The sequence below is a fragment of the Tympanuchus pallidicinctus genome, unplaced genomic scaffold, assembly GCF_026119805.1.
Source record: "Tympanuchus pallidicinctus isolate F22 unplaced genomic scaffold, pur_lepc_1.0 scaffold12, whole genome shotgun sequence".
NCBI lineage: Eukaryota > Metazoa > Chordata > Aves > Galliformes > Phasianidae > Tympanuchus > Tympanuchus pallidicinctus.
The window spans coordinates 2,484,691-2,500,117 of record NW_026294637.1 but is presented as its reverse complement, the minus strand read 5'-3'; the positions used below and the strand labels follow the sequence as shown (position 1 = coordinate 2,500,117).

The window sequence follows — 15,427 nt, the reverse complement described above, 5'->3', positions numbered from 1 at the left end:
AATATAAAGGTTGCAAACTGGGCCTTTGTCTGAAATTCTCCAAGGCACAGACTTTCTTGAGGTCCAGTCCAAGTTCTTACGGAGTGGTACCATGCACTTGTACTGGGATCTACCAAGTAAAGTCAATGGCTTATAGCTGATGCTCTTAGCAGAACTGTCTTTGGAGAAAAACAACATTCTCAGTTAAGTGTTTGCCCAAAGCCACGCTTTGTGCTGCTTGGAAAACCAAGGCACCATCACAGGAAATGTGGAAGCTTTCAACATCACGTTCAGGTTAAGATGAAGTTCCCAGAATGCTTTTCACTAGAGCAATAAAACCAAATAAAATCGTACCAACTTCTGCAAGTCACTGTCTAAGTTCCTACATTGGACCGACCAAGGATTCAACAGACATCAGCAAACACCCTGATGCACTTCCCTTGCCACCAGCAATTTATGACTTGGGGATTTCCTGAGCTAGAAGTGATGCTTTGTGTCTGTTAACCCTTAGTGGATCTGTGCACTGCCTTCGGAGACTGCATGAACATTGGGTTTTCGATTCCTGAACTCCTGAGTACACAGAATAGCCAGGAGTCAAACTCTGAGCTGAAAGGGCTGCCTTCATCCTGAGTGCTGGGTCTGATGGAGGATGGCTGGAGAGCAGCAACGTTTTCAAAACTGAAACACTTAATATTAAATAGTTCAGAATCAGAGAATTCTTCTTTCTCCAACAAAGCCTGCTTTCACTGGAAAACTCTCAGCCAGCTCTAATTACAATGTGTTTCATTAGTATCAGGCTATTGCTTTTTATTGTTTCGTTGGTTTGTGTTTTAAGACACTGTCTGACAAAGGCAGCTTTAAATCACTCCTAGCATGTGTCAGGGTGTCTGAGCAGAGGGGCAAGGCAGGGAATTCGCCTTACTGGAGCAGCAGTTGGAAAGCATACTTTCCTCAGATGGGAACTGGGAATCCAGTTTAAGGAGCTTACAGAAAAGGAGAAGCAAGAACCACCCTTGATGATTACTGCATCTGAAAACCCCGTGAGCCCTCCAGACGTGTGTGCTTCCCAGCAGAAGAGTCTGTGCCTTACACTTCAGAGCTGTGATTAGGAAAGGGAAACATTAACCCAAAAAATTTCCTCCCAGGAGCTCTGCTGGTCAGTGCCATAGTCTTACCCACCTCAAGTGGGCAGAAATTGTTGCTGGGGTCCATTAGCACCAGACAACCTCAAGAAAGTTACCTTTGTAATAGTACGCTTTAGATCTCATCTTATGCTTTGCATAATAAAGAATATTATGAGGATTGGATTCACTGGATAACCAACGGGCTCTGGAACAGACTGGGAAAACAGAAAGGCAAAGCAGCACCTGGAAGGAAGGGCAAATTAACTACCAAGACATACGGATCCACTTGGCAGGGCAAGGATGGGATGGGGAGCTCACGCCTCTGACAGCAGCATTGGAGGGATCCCATTTCAGACTGGCAGCATCAGGCTACTGGCAAAACACGGTCCAAAAGCTACCGAGCACTTCATAAACATTTCTCCTGTCATGCTCATTGTATTGTTTTTCAGGAAATTTTTAAGCTTCAAGGTTTCCTTGCTTCATTAGGCAGGCAATGCTAGATCACTTCATTATTTGCATTGCAAAGAAAAATGCTTGGGTCTTCTAGACAGAGAAAAACAATGTCATTAAATGATTAAATGATCACATAGCTGGCCAAGCCACTGCAGCAGTAAATGGCTCAGTCATAAAAGGGACAATAAAACATGACCTGTCCCGCGTTTAATGAGCAATAAGAAGGAACCATTTCCTTCAAAAATCATTTGAACTGAAGTGTAAAGAGGTCTGAATTAAATTCAAATTGAACTTGATTTCATCTTTTAAATTAGACCTTTTGGATGCCTGTATTTACAATGGGTGTAAAAATCAAATCTCCCTCTCAAGGGAGGGATGGGATCAGCAAAAATGCAAAGCAGCCGTATTTGGATACTTCATCCCATCACTGCCTTGAGAAACACCACAGAAATGTGACTTGAATGTCAGTAGATTTACTGTATTATTTATCATGTGCTGCATAATTTAAGCACAACGGTCCCAGCCTGCAGCAGATACTCCACACAGCCTGAATACCTGCATCGATACTTCCCTCAGTCGTTTCTCTGGATCCAAGTATTAATTAGAGGTGTGATGCTCTGAAGAAACTCTCCTGTCAACCCAGCATCTTTCATCTCCCTGAGGAACAAAGCCCTCCGAGCCCAGAAGCCCCAAGGGAGCTGCTGTTTGATTCAAATAGCACAGCCACGTCTAGCAGCCACACAGGCTCCCTGTGCCAAATCAGCCCATATGTTTTTCTCATTTGCTGTTTTCTAAGAAGTCCTGCAAGCTTCTAGCATAACATCTGTACGTTCCCAACTTCTTATCCTTCTTGCTCTATTTGCTTTAAGGATAAAGAGGCAGATCCAGCACCCTTGAACCCCAATGGGAGGGCTGGGACACAAGGGAGGGCCATGCAGCACCACACAGCTGTGATGGGTTTGGAGAAATGTATGGAAAGGGCTCTGGAACCCAAACCAGCTCAACCTGAGCCATGCTGTGATCAGTTACAAGGTTTTCAGCTAATATGAGGTCTAATTTGGTAACACCAACAACGCGTACAAATAATACAAAGCATTTAAATAAGAAATCCTTTGTACCCAGGAAGCTCAACACATTGCAGAAGTGCTGCGCATTGGGACCGATGTCTCACATCCACTTTGCAAAGACTGACATCTCTTTTAATCTTGTTTTTCTTGCTGGGAGACTTGGATCAGGAGATTAAGACTCTGAAAACCCACCTTCTTGGCACTGCTTCCTATCAACAAGTCATTTCTCCAGGCTTCAAACTGTTCAACTGTTCAAACTGTTGATCATTTACTGTGACCTTCCACTTATGAACTCAAAAGCAGAACATCTGAGAGCTGAAAACAAGCCAGACTAGGGGGAAATGACCACCAGGTTATCTCTGTCGGTCCTTAATTGAAGACAGATGAAGGATGTGAAGAGCAGCCTGGAATAAACTGGAGTGTTCTCCTAGTGGGAGATGCTCCCAAAGAATGCCTGTTGTGGAGCATTAGAGGCTCCCAGGTTTTCTGTTGGAGCAAAGGCTGGATGCAAGATGCCTGGGGTTTGGGAGCTGCGTTATTTGTTTTTCCAAGGTGTACACGATGCATTCAGGAGTCCTTTCTCTGCCTGCTAAGAAGTGATTGGCACACTGGTACCAATTACAGGGACCTGTTAAAACATGCCAGGAGATATGAATATGCAACAACACCAACGCCTTTCTTTTTTAAGTAGCAAGTAGAAAGACAGTAACAACTTTCCAATGTTGATCATTTAGGTCTTTTGTGAATTCTTTGTATTGTGCCATAGTAGCCTTCTACTTCTTAGGCACATGGGTCTCCTGCTCCAGTGGACACTGGGCGCAGTGGATTAGCATATTTAGAGCACATTGCAACAGTTGACTATTCAGTATGTGAAGTGGTGAAATTTACTCTATTATTTCTAAACACTTACAGGAACGGTGCTCCTGTCAACCAGTCAGCCATCTATTGCAAGCTTCTGTGTCCAATAAGTTACCAATTAATTGGCTCCTACAATTGTTGCATAGTTTACTTCTTGAATGGCTCCCTCTTCAGTAATTTCCTTCCCATTGTGTGACCCCTTCTGACAACTCCTGTATAACGCTATCAGATAATCACTGTCTTTTCTTTTTCGCCTCACTTTTCTGTATCTCTCTAAATAGTGCATTATTCTGCCTTGGTACCTTTTATGGAGGCCAGCTCAGTGGCCTGTCAGTTGAAGGGTAAGGATACATTAAAATCGTCATTCATTCAAAAGGCTTTGCTGGAAGTGCCCAGGATATTCATTTGTGCACACATACAGGTCCAAGCCTGAAGTGCGTAGCTCTGAAAGGAAAAGCCCTATCTTCCCTGAACAAACTCTTAATGATTTTACATTTCTCTCAGAGCCTGCTCCCTAATGAATGTTGACATTACACGCACTGCGACACACAGGAATTCTGTTTGTGGTCAGCAGCTACAACATATTCCCAAGGAAATTAAATTCAAAATTGATCGTGTGACAGTCAAAAACTGGCCCAGAATTATAGCTGCCTTTCCCACTGAAAACCGGCCAGGTTTTTGCAAAGGCAAAGCAGAACGTGCAAATGTTTTTATGGCTTGCTTCCCCTTGCAACAGATAGCTGTAAAAGCAAAATTGTTCTTCTGCTTCTTTCAGATAGAAGAAATGCCACAACATCAAAACTGTGAGCAAACGGATTGAAACAGACCCTCCAAAATGGCAAGACTCCCTGGGCAAAGTCCTGGCAGAACAGCAATGCTGTGACTCTTTCCCTTCATCAAGCAGGAGGGATTGCCATATATCATTAACTTTCTTTAAATTAAGCCAGGTCTACAGCCAAAGCAAGTGCACATCTTTAAGACCTCATGACCATGGATTTTATCACTTCTGGGAGGGGATGAAGGCAGGAAAATGCTTCTGAAATCACTGCAAAGAGACAGCAGGCCTACAGACTTATCAGAGCCTGTAAGCCACATCGCTGTTGAGATTGTTGAAATGTCATGAAGATACCGTCATCCTTTGGACGTGGAACGTTCACACTGAAGGGTAAGGAAAGTAACGAGATCTCCTTCCTGTTCAGCAGCTCTAAATCTGCTGCTTTGCCGCAAGGGGTGTTTATTTTTGGTGGAAGGCAGTGCTGAGCTCACACCATCCAGACAAATCTAGCATGAAGCCATTACATCTTCATTATTGCACTGCTCTACAGAGACAAGTGTTTTGAAGAAGGTAATAAGCACTTATAATTAAGGCAATTATAACATAGTTTATTATAGTTGAGCACTAACATAGAGCTGCTTTGTGTCCAGGAGAACCAGAACAGTGCTAGAGCTTATCTGGGGAATTTTTAAACCAGCATCCATCTGATGGTTATGGCTCTGGGGGAAAAGCAGTCAGTGGCAGATTTTATAATCCACCAGAGGAAGTGAGCAGGAAGGCAAGCATGGAGAAATGCACTATTACTGCTGGTACGTGTCCTTGTGCCCTCACAGATGGCTCTGTGGTGGGACATCACTCCTCCCACAAGCCTCACTTGACCCTAGCAGCACGGACCTGACGCCCTGCATTCAGCCCAGCAGCACAGGACAAGATTATCCCTGTTTGTGCTTCAGAGCCACTTGGGGTGACTTGGAGAAATTAGCTTCTAAAAACCACACGGCCTTGCAGATCACAAGGCCTTGGGGAATGTTGACTAAACCCAACCTCACAGCACGCTCACACAGAGTTACAAGCTCCAGAAGACAAATCAAAAGCCATCAGCTCTTCGCTCAGCACAGACATCTGTTGGGCAACAGAAATGTTGCTCTGCACAAAGTATTTTCTGAGTATTCCAGTTAGAGCCTAAAATAACCCTTGCTTTCAGACTGGGAATAACGTTACATTCCGCTTGTATGATGCCATCAGACACTGGCCCTGGTTTCCATGCCGATTAAAGAATATCACTGACCTTGGCAGTGAGCATCTGTTTTTTCAGAGCTTCAGACATGGCTACTTTAAGCTCCCTCTGCTTTTATAGAACTCTCTGAACAGGCAGCAAGTTTCTTTTAAGTCTGTTTTACACGGAAGACGTGTTTGTGTTGTATGATTCTGTTTCTCTGGGGCCAACAGTGGTGATGTTTTTGATGCAGCTGAAGGAGACGCTGTCAGTCGGGGAAAGAAAATTATCACCTTTCATGATACATCTACAGATTGAACCAGCCCACTCCTTAACAGCTGAAAACAGGATCTCGGCAGAGGGAAAAAGCAAAGCGTAGACAAGAAAATAAAAAGCACTTCAAGCATACAATTAATCACTGCAGGAATGAAAAGAGTGAATCACTTGTTGCTGAGACAGCCAGTGGCACTCCCTGTTTCCCCTGCGATGGCAATAAGGAGACATGAGACACCCCATCACCCCGGGGCTCACCTAGGCGGCTCCAGGAGACGATGGGCCGGGGGTTGCCTGTGGCGATGCACTCCAGCACTGCAGTCTGATGCACCGTCAGCGTGAGGTTCTCCGGTCCAACAAGAATCATGGGGTCCTTGTAAACGGTGGAGTGGGAGCCTGCAAGGACAGAAACGTCATTAGAAGGCATCCGCACGGCCTCGCAGCATTTGATTCCCTCTTGTTTGATGGAAACATAGAGGGCTCTGTTCATCCTCTATCTACAAACGATGTGGCTGGTGCCATCTTCAATACATTTAGGAAACACATGAAACAAAAGGATTGCAATAATTGTGAGGCAGCTGCATTGTCTGAATGTGTTTTAAGAGGGCACTGATATTTCTGGGGAAAACTCAGCCATCTGACAAGCAGTTCTGTTGATCCCTGCACATGTATGGTAGAGAGAAGGGAACTGCTCTGCTGGCTGCAGGCCATAGGGCAATCATTCCTTGTCTTCTGCAGCACACCAGTGCTGGTTCACTTTGGTGTACCAGGGTGCACGATGGGCTGCATCACATCGCCCTGAGCCAGTCATGCTACAATCACTGCTCATGGTGAGATCACAGGTACTTAGCTGCACTACAGCAGCACCAACGTGCAGCAGCCAAGAACAAAAACCATCACCCAAGATCAGAGATTCATGGAATCTTCTGACATGGAAGGGACCCTTAAGTTCCACTGTGTCCAACTCGTGGATCTACATTAAAAGCTCTGGTGCAAGGACACTGGGACCAGCAGAGGCAAAGGATAAGAGACAGAAATCACATTTCACCAGGCAAAAGATGACTAGGGACAAAACCATCACCCTGTGTCACAGCTGAACCTCCTGTGAACCCCAGAAAGTGCCTTATTTCTGGGCTGAAGCTCCCATCAACCTTCACCCCCAATTTCTTTGGAAGGAAGCAAGAGAGGAACTGAAGGAGGTACTCTCAGTTCTCCATCAGCGAACAAGAACACTGACAGCCTCCTCATTAGTCTTCACGCTCCACATTTCCAACAAGAGCTGGGTTGCACTCCAGAAATGCTGAGGTCAAGCAACATTTGAGCAACCAAAGCAATCTGACAGCTGCTGCTGACAAAAATGCTCTGTGAAAAACACCTGCAGGGAATACATGGGCTGACTGCCCCAAAAGGGCACTGGGGAGTGGGAGCAGAGGTCTGCCACAGGCAGGAATGCAGTGCAGGGCCTGTTCCCCACCAAAGAGTAAACCTATCTACAACAGTTCTTCTCCAAGATTTCCTCTCTTCCTGCATTTTTTTAGGGCTACCCTGTCGGAGCAGGGGCATTTCACAGTGGTCTACATGGCCAGCATGGATCAGAGCAGCTCGTGTGTTCATCATCCCTGCAGGAAAAAAGCTCTGAGGTTGTGTCTAAATGGGCAAAATGCAGGAAAAATCACCGTGTCGGTGTGACTTAAGAGCTGACTTTCTCATTGAATGCATTTCACTGCAAGCCATAAAATGTAGATTTTTTTGATGAGAACCAGAATGCACAATAAATTCATATGACCGGTTGGCTAACCCCAAGAGATCTGAAAAACAATACCTTCCCCTCAGTATCTCAGAGTGCCTTTAAAACCCATGTAAATTTATTGTTCTAAATCACAATAGTAAATGTTCACGCTTAGAATAATACGATATTATCATCGTATTATATACAGATTTCAGTATTTCAAAACACTGAAAAATGAAACGAATTATCCAAGGTCACCCAAGAATATCAGCAAACGGGAGCTGAGACCAAAGCAGAATTTATAAAATGCTCCATTTTGCCAACAACAACAAAGGAATCACACTCTTTGATTTACACCCTGAGTCCTACATATGCAATCAAGCTTCCAGGCATGGGATCAGCTCCATGAGTTTGGTCAGATCATGACCATCTCTGGGACTGATGCTTCTGCCACTGCCAGCTCCAAAAGGTCTCCAGAGGGAACAGTCGCCACCCTGGCCATCAGGGAGGAGGTTTCCTCCTCCAGCCAACGTGCAGGGGGGAAGGAGCGACACAGTGAGGGATTCTCATGCTCGATGTTCAAGGCAACGTGAGGGGGATTTCTTCCGAAAGGGAAAAAGCCTCCATTGATGCTTGCAGTCTGCAGGGACTCCACCAGCAACAATTGCAGAGGATGGGGAGGTCCCCAGCTCTGTTGGAGTGACAGGCACTTCGGCAGTGACGGCACGGGCCGTTAGATCTCGATCAAAAGGATGGCAGCAGAGAGAGATGCAGCTCATGCTGAAAAGGTGTCAGCGCCGAGAGGCAGGCAGCCCCTGGGGAGCAGCTCCACTAAGCAGGCACTTGAAAATAATCAATCAGCAAGGCTGCAAGGCAGGGCTGTGGGCAAGAGGAAGGGATGGGCTGCAAGCAGGCTGCTTCCTCCCCTGCAGCAGCCATCCTCCTCTTTGCAAACACCAAGAGCACACAAACCTGTTTCTCTGAGATTTAACCCACTGCAGTGTGTTTTCAGCAGGCTCAGAGCATGCAAGGGTGCTGTTACAGCTGCGCTGCTCACATGCAGTAATTGAAGCACAGCCCAAGCCCTTCAGCAGACACTTAAATGCTGAGCCCGTATTCATCATCTGAGTGCTGTAAGGAAAAGAAAAACCACAAACATCGCATAGACAGGAAACCTGGAAAATATCCATTTGCAATGAGGGATGGTAAGACGACAACAGCTAACAGCTTTCTGTCTTACAAGAAACAATAGCTCAGACCAGAAAATTGACACAAAGAACTTCAATGCATTGATAATTTACTGTACTTTTCCCCCTCCATGCAGTTACTGTTCACATAGACCAAGAGAACAGGCATCAAAAGCTCCCAGGTCTTTCAGAACCGGCTAACCTGATTTCTTTCTCCACAAGAGCTGACATACACAGCATCACTCACTGCTCAGCTTCTCCCCATTTCACACACACTGCTTTTTTACAGTCTGTAGGGGCTCATCTGACACTCGGTGCAGGTGTAAACCTCCCGCTGCAGGACCAGTGGCCAGGCAGCTGAAGGCAGGCCGTGTGATTTCTAAGAAGAGAGACAATGGTGTCATTCACCACCGAGGCTGGGTTGTATAATTTGACTTAATACTTTCCACTTGCTCATGCCAGGAGCAGCTACTGAAGCACCAACAGAGACTTCTGAAGCTAAAAGCGTTTCGAATTAAAAAGACTGACCAGCAAAGACATTCCTAAGCAGAAGGAGGCAATCTAAAAATCAAGTTTAGAAATTGCCTCACAGGGCTCCAAGAGGTCAGCTTGAGTCCCACATGGATGGCTAATGGAAGATGGGCAGTTGGCAGGGCAGTGGAGTATGACACAGCTATGGAAACATGGTAGTGTATTTGCAACCTCCTTCTTCCTCAACTACACTCAAGCTCATCACTTCCAGGGCACAGTTTGTGTAGCCTCCTAAACAGATTGAACTTCTGCACATGCAAAGTGTGGATGGGAGTTGCTTTGGTTTGAATTCACAGCAGTTCTATTGCATTGTATTTCCAGCAGCACACAAAAAAGCAGCCAGTATATGACTTGGGTCTGTGTTTTCTGTGCAGGGACCATAAGATACTGTCATTCCTTCAGCTGGAGCTTTCAGAGGTGAAAAACCAGTTTTCTGCCAATTGCTTCAAATCTGGATGGAGAGCTAAGTCAAAATTCAGACTGGGGAGCTCAGGGTTTTTCCTTCTCATCTTCCAAAAGAAAGGCTAGCTCACTCTGGTTGCAGTGTAACACTAACAGCCTACAGAACATAATTCCCCTATTAGATAAATAATTGATCACCGTGTGTGCTGCAATTACTTCCAGGGTGGGCATGTCTCACAAGGAAGTGATGAATCTTCCACGTTTCCAGAAGAATTTATTTAATGTAAAGATGCTCTAACCCTTGTTTGCACTGTCCTCCCTCTCTCCAGAAACTGGCATTAATTTGAAGGCTAAGAAACAGATTTATCTGCTAGCAAATGGGCTAATCCTGAACGAGGAAAGTGCTTTTGCCTGACAGAGGAATGCTTCTCAGTGCTGTCAGCCTGAAGCACTCTTAAATGGTTCCAGTTTAGAACAGCAACAGGTAGAAAAAGAAGGAAAGGCAGCCAGGATAGCCTGTGCTGGTACTGACCTGACACAGTGAGCCTGGCCTCCCGGCTGAACTTCACATTAGCAATATTGGTGGCAACACAGTGAAAAATCCCACTGTCTTCTGCTCTTAGTCCTGTAATCTGGAGGACCCCCTTGGGAAGCAGCGTGTACCTGCAGCAGGAGAAAAAGCTGAATCAGAACCCTGCAAGGCAGGACACGATGTGAAAGCGGGACATGACATCACTCAAGGGAGGAAGGTTGGATCCTTTTTTCATCTTCTAATGCATCCTTGGGAAAGGATGGATTCTGATGGAAGGCTACAAAGTAAGTGTTTCCCACTTACCTGTGGAAAGCTTTGGAAGTGTGTTCTCATGTGAACACAGCTGAATGTGTGTTACATCCCATCAGCTGAAGCACAACGACTGCGAGTGAGCACCAGGGGAAGTGTGCGTTCCACACTCCCAGTTCCAGGCCCAACTCAGGACTCAAACCCATGCAACCTTAAAACCTCAAATGCACGGAAGAGAGTCTTTAAAATAGATACTGTGCAGGCATATATGTAACTGTAAATATTTTGTATATATAAAACAGATTAATTTGGAGCATGCATGCATACACACACACACGTGTACACACATCACAGGTTGCTTGGCAACTGTGTGTTTAAATTGGCTGTAGTATGTCATTACACTGTGATGAGTTAATAATCCACTTCCGCCTGGAAGATGAAGCATATCTTCTTCTATGGCAGCATATGGTTAAATGCCTACAACCTGCTCCCTGTGCCACCTTCCATGTGTGTGGCTCAGTGTCGGTGGCAGCCTGACAGCAATCAGTTCTACACGTCCAGAAGTTGATTGCAATCTCTCCGGGACTTTAAAATGCCCGTTGTTTTGGATGAATTATACCACAAGAAGCCTTCATTTTGTTAACAATCTGCCCACAGCATTAGAAGATTCAATTCCAAAGCTATTATTCTGCCTTCAAAGCCTCCAAGTGCAAGACTCAGCATACAAATTTATATACGCGTCTATAAGCAGAATTGTGCCAAGCATGATTAATGCAGAAATTCAATTCAGTTAGAGAAACAACCCTCACCACTTAGGACCACTGGTGTCAGAGATTAATCTACTGAGCTAACAATAAAAATCTTCCCTATAAATGTACTCCTATTAAAAGCCTGTTCAAAATCAGGACACCAAACATGGAAAACCTGCTCCTAGGCCACATCCTGGGCAAGCTCCCTGCCCCATACAGAAGCAGTGGGATGAATGCAGTTCGTGGTGGTCTGCCTCTTCCTCCCCAGTGGAAAAAAAGAGCCCTTATCACACTTGGATCATGCCATAAGTCTGGCTATCCTCACATCAGTAACCTCGAGCTCAAAAAGGGGGCAATGAGCAACTTCACCCATCCACCCATCCCGCAACATCTCACTAGGATTTACACGAGGTGTCAGGCCCAATTCTAAACCTCCACTCCTGCTGATGCTACCTTGGACCAGATGCCCTACTCTGCTACATAGTTGGTTTAGCGCTTGTTTGAGTGAGGAGCCTTCAGAGGAGATTAAATTTAACAAACCAACCATGTACCAGGCTAAAAAAAGCTCAGATGAAAAACACCAAGAAAAACACAACCTGACAGTTGCAGTTTTCCACTGCAGGGTTGGGCCTCTTGGGTCCTTCTACTGTAAGTTCACCGTAGCACTGAAAAGGTCAGGTATTGTTCCAATCCTCATGTTTTCTCCTGCCTCCAAAGAACCCAACCACGCGCTGCAGAAGGACTGACATTTCAAGAATAGAGGCTTTCAGGAAAAATATTTACAGCTTCCTGGTTTCGCCTATTCCCAACACACAGCCATCAGTTGGTGATGGAGGTGTGCTGCGACCGATTGTCTCCCACCGCCGGTCATGAAGACCTCCAGCTGCAGCTGGGAACACTGGTGTGGAGCACGCACTTCCTGCCACCTGTTGGGATTTAGGGATGTTTCCGACACGAATGGAGCAGCCTGGCAAACACAGGAAGTGAGAACGTGCCGTCCCAGGTCTAGCATGGGGGAAGGGGAGAGGTTGGCGTTTCTCTGCTGGAAGATTGCAGGGGAAACAGCAGCACTGTGGGATGCTCTGCAGAGCTTCCCTGCTGCCCCAACAAAACGCCGTGGTGTAACTTGGTGCTTGTAGAGGTTCAGGAGACACCTTTAAGACCAGAAATCATGATTCTAGCTTGGAAAGAGTTGCACAAAATGGGGCCATAGAGTGATGAGGGGTGCCAGAGTTGCTCTGAGCTCTGCCAGGACTGCTGGTGGCTCTCCATGCTGGAATGTCAGCCTGGAGGAGGGCTGCCTCCTCTCAGGAGAGGGCAATGTAAGCCTATGCCCCAGAAAAATCAGCTAAAAGGGTTTAACTAGCTCTCCTGTAATACGGAATTATCGAGTCGGAAGGGGCCTTTAAAGGTCCTCTAGCCCAACTCCCCTACAACGAACAGGGACACCTACAGCACGCACTGTTTCTGGACAGTCTTTAGCCAGAAGGTGCCCAGACAACTCAAAACATGAACTGAAAGAGTTTTCCATGGCAGAAATGGTAGATAAAAGTCTCAGCCCGCATCAGTCATGCCATAGTACAACTTTGTCACCTGTTTCCACAGGTGTGGAATAGTGTTATGTGGCTTGGACATGCCCTACCTTTCATTGTCCGTGTTGACTGGCATGCGGTTCTTCTGCCAGAGGATGACCGGCTCAGGGAGACCATGAATCTGGCACTGGAACCTTGCAACGCCCCCTTCCTCCACCACTGCATTCTGAGGGTGGATGTGGAAGTCAGACATGGCTGGAAGACACAAAGAGAGACAAAAATCATAGAATCACAGAATGGCTTGGGTTAGAATGGACCTTAAACACCATCTAGTTCCAATCCCTGCCATGGACTGGTTGCCCCCCACCAGATCAGGCTGCCCAATACCCCATCCAACCTGTGGATCTCCAAGGATGGGGCATCCGCAGCTTCTCTGGGCAGCAGTGCCAGGGCCTCGAAAATATTCACATGTGAAAAGAGATCCATGACCAACAGCTGCACATCAACTACAAATGTCTCAATTTCCTACAGCTGGCAAACTGCATCGCCCTGCATCCGCCGTGGCAGAAGAGCAGGCTGCTTGAAACCTCTTCTCCTACCTCGTGGCCAACTCTTGCTGTAGACCTGCACACCGAGCCAACTGATGCACTGCACTTTCTACCTTCAAGCATTCCCAGACTGCAGAGCAACAGGTTTCAGGCAACACATAACAGGCTGCCAGGAGCTCAGCAGCCCCGCTCACCAACGTTGGTAATGTCAAGACCACCCCACAGAGAATGACAGACCCCAGCATGCCCACACAGGGTGCATGCAGACCTGCCCACTGCAGCAAAGCCACAGCTGTAACCATTGTGCAGAAAGACGCTGGCGTGTTGTTAGAGCTACATAAATAATACAGTAATTATTACTATTAATTAATTGGAAGGTGCTGCCTGTTGACTCCGCAATAAACATATTCAAGGCTAATAAACATCCCAGTGGTTACTTAGCTCGTGATTCATTGATAGTGCTGCATCTGCAGGAAGATTGCTCACATTATCATATAAAATAAACTCAGAGAGAGCCCCTGCTCCACCACCCCAGCCCCATCACACCAGCCAGAAAGCCCCATCCCCATTACATGTGTCAGGCATAATGAATGTACCTCTGCTAAGGAACAAGCTGCCCATGTGTCAGGGCAGCTTAATCATTCATCTGCAAACTCCAGTTGGGCTCAGGCAGATGGGAGGTGGCCATTAGCAATCATACATTAAATATGTGTTGCATTAACCCGCCCTGCTCCCCGACCCAAGGCTCGCAGCAGATTTGTTAAGAGGATTGCAACGATGCACAGCAAAACCTCAACCTGGTCGTGGGGTTTGAGGGGTTTTCAGCCATACAGGCGTGGGTTGGGGCCCCCAGCCCCATGCCAGGCTGCACACATCAGCACAAGGCAGAAGATCAGGCACTGATTATTTCCCTTTCCCAAGATGAAAGCTAATGCAAATAGCCCCTCTGGCACGGGGCAGAGCCCAATGCTCAAATGGTAATTTACCCAGTTGCTACAGGTTCAGCCTGGAAAAGAGACTGCTCGTGTCCCAGAGCACCCAGCTGTGTGGGAAGGCCTCCAAAGGCAGCCGGAGGGTCTTGCACAGCAGCCTCCAACCCAGGCAACCCCTTTCCAAAGTGAAACAAATGGGAATTCTCAAGGCAGGAGAGCTCAGGCTGGGGTGAGCATCTCACAACCAAAGCCGATGAATCCTCAGCTTTGAATGAAGAACTGTGAATCCAAGAATTAAAAAGAATGACATAGAGGTTGTTAATAAAGAGGAAAAAAAAGAAAAAAAAAGCAGGGATTCAGATGCCTGCAGGAAAATTGGTTACAAATGTACAGATGCTCAGCACTGAGGTTTTTTCAGTGGCTGACAGGGTTGATAAGAAGGAGGTGTGAATGAGAACAGCCCCAGCACAGACGTCGCTCTGCTGGCTGTAGAATTCACTGTCGTTCCTTTATTTCAATAATATCACCTCTTATAGGTAAAACTGCAGCAATAACCTCCGCTCCTAAAGACACCAGTATTAATATTTATCATGAATAAAACATGGGAAGTTATAAATAATTCAGTTATGAGGATGTTAAGTAAAATATTACTTTTCAACGACCCTATAATGTGGCTTTGAAGCACGGTTTTATGTTAAATGCCTAGGAAACACTGTGACCCTTGCCAAGACCAGCTGGTTTGCAGAAGATGCATTAAAAATTCATTCACTGAGCTACAAAATGCTATTTTTAACACAGGTTTACGAGTTTATTTACACTTGACAAGACAAAGGCTTTCGCAGCACCTCCAGTAAAACAGCAACCAAACTTAAATGCAGGTGGCTGCCTGGATGCTGCTTTCAGCCAGCAATAAATCTCAAGGTGTGCGGAGAGGAGCGGAACAGGAGCGCGGCTGCTTTGCTGGGCATTGCTCAGAGGGCCTCCATCTCTGCTGAGCCACCCAAGAATTTTACATATGTGCCAGGTGACTGTACACAAACTCCTGCAGCGAAGTGCTTGCTCATGGTTGTCACTTGTCCTTCGGCAGACTCCTGCTGCCAGCACACAGAGAGGAGCTGCACGGCAGCCCGGTGGGGTTGGCCAGCAGCCAGGGAGCTGCATCTAATTTCTCTGCTAATGGCCATAATCATTTAAAAAGTAAATACATGCGATCACAATATTCCCTCTTAATATAAGCCCCTAAGCAGGGAGACACCAGGAATCCAGCAGCCCATGTTACCCATCGCTCTCC

At 46.3% G+C, this 15,427-nt stretch overlaps 1 protein-coding gene across 2 annotated transcripts in view; it reads right to left on the bottom strand.

Moving 5' to 3' along the window:
* The window catches only part of IGDCC3 (immunoglobulin superfamily DCC subclass member 3), a 91,780-nt gene that overhangs the window by 26,757 nt on the left and 49,596 nt on the right, over window positions 1-15,427 (bottom strand). For both annotated transcript variants that reach the window (XM_052671723.1, XM_052671724.1), the window contains exons 3-5: window positions 12,767-12,911; window positions 10,127-10,257; window positions 6,004-6,141 (exon numbers count right to left, since the gene is read on the bottom strand). In XM_052671723.1, the coding sequence (XP_052527683.1) occupies window positions 6,004-6,141; window positions 10,127-10,257; window positions 12,767-12,911 (414 nt within the window). The remainder of the gene's footprint in view (window positions 1-6,003; window positions 6,142-10,126; window positions 10,258-12,766; window positions 12,912-15,427) is intronic.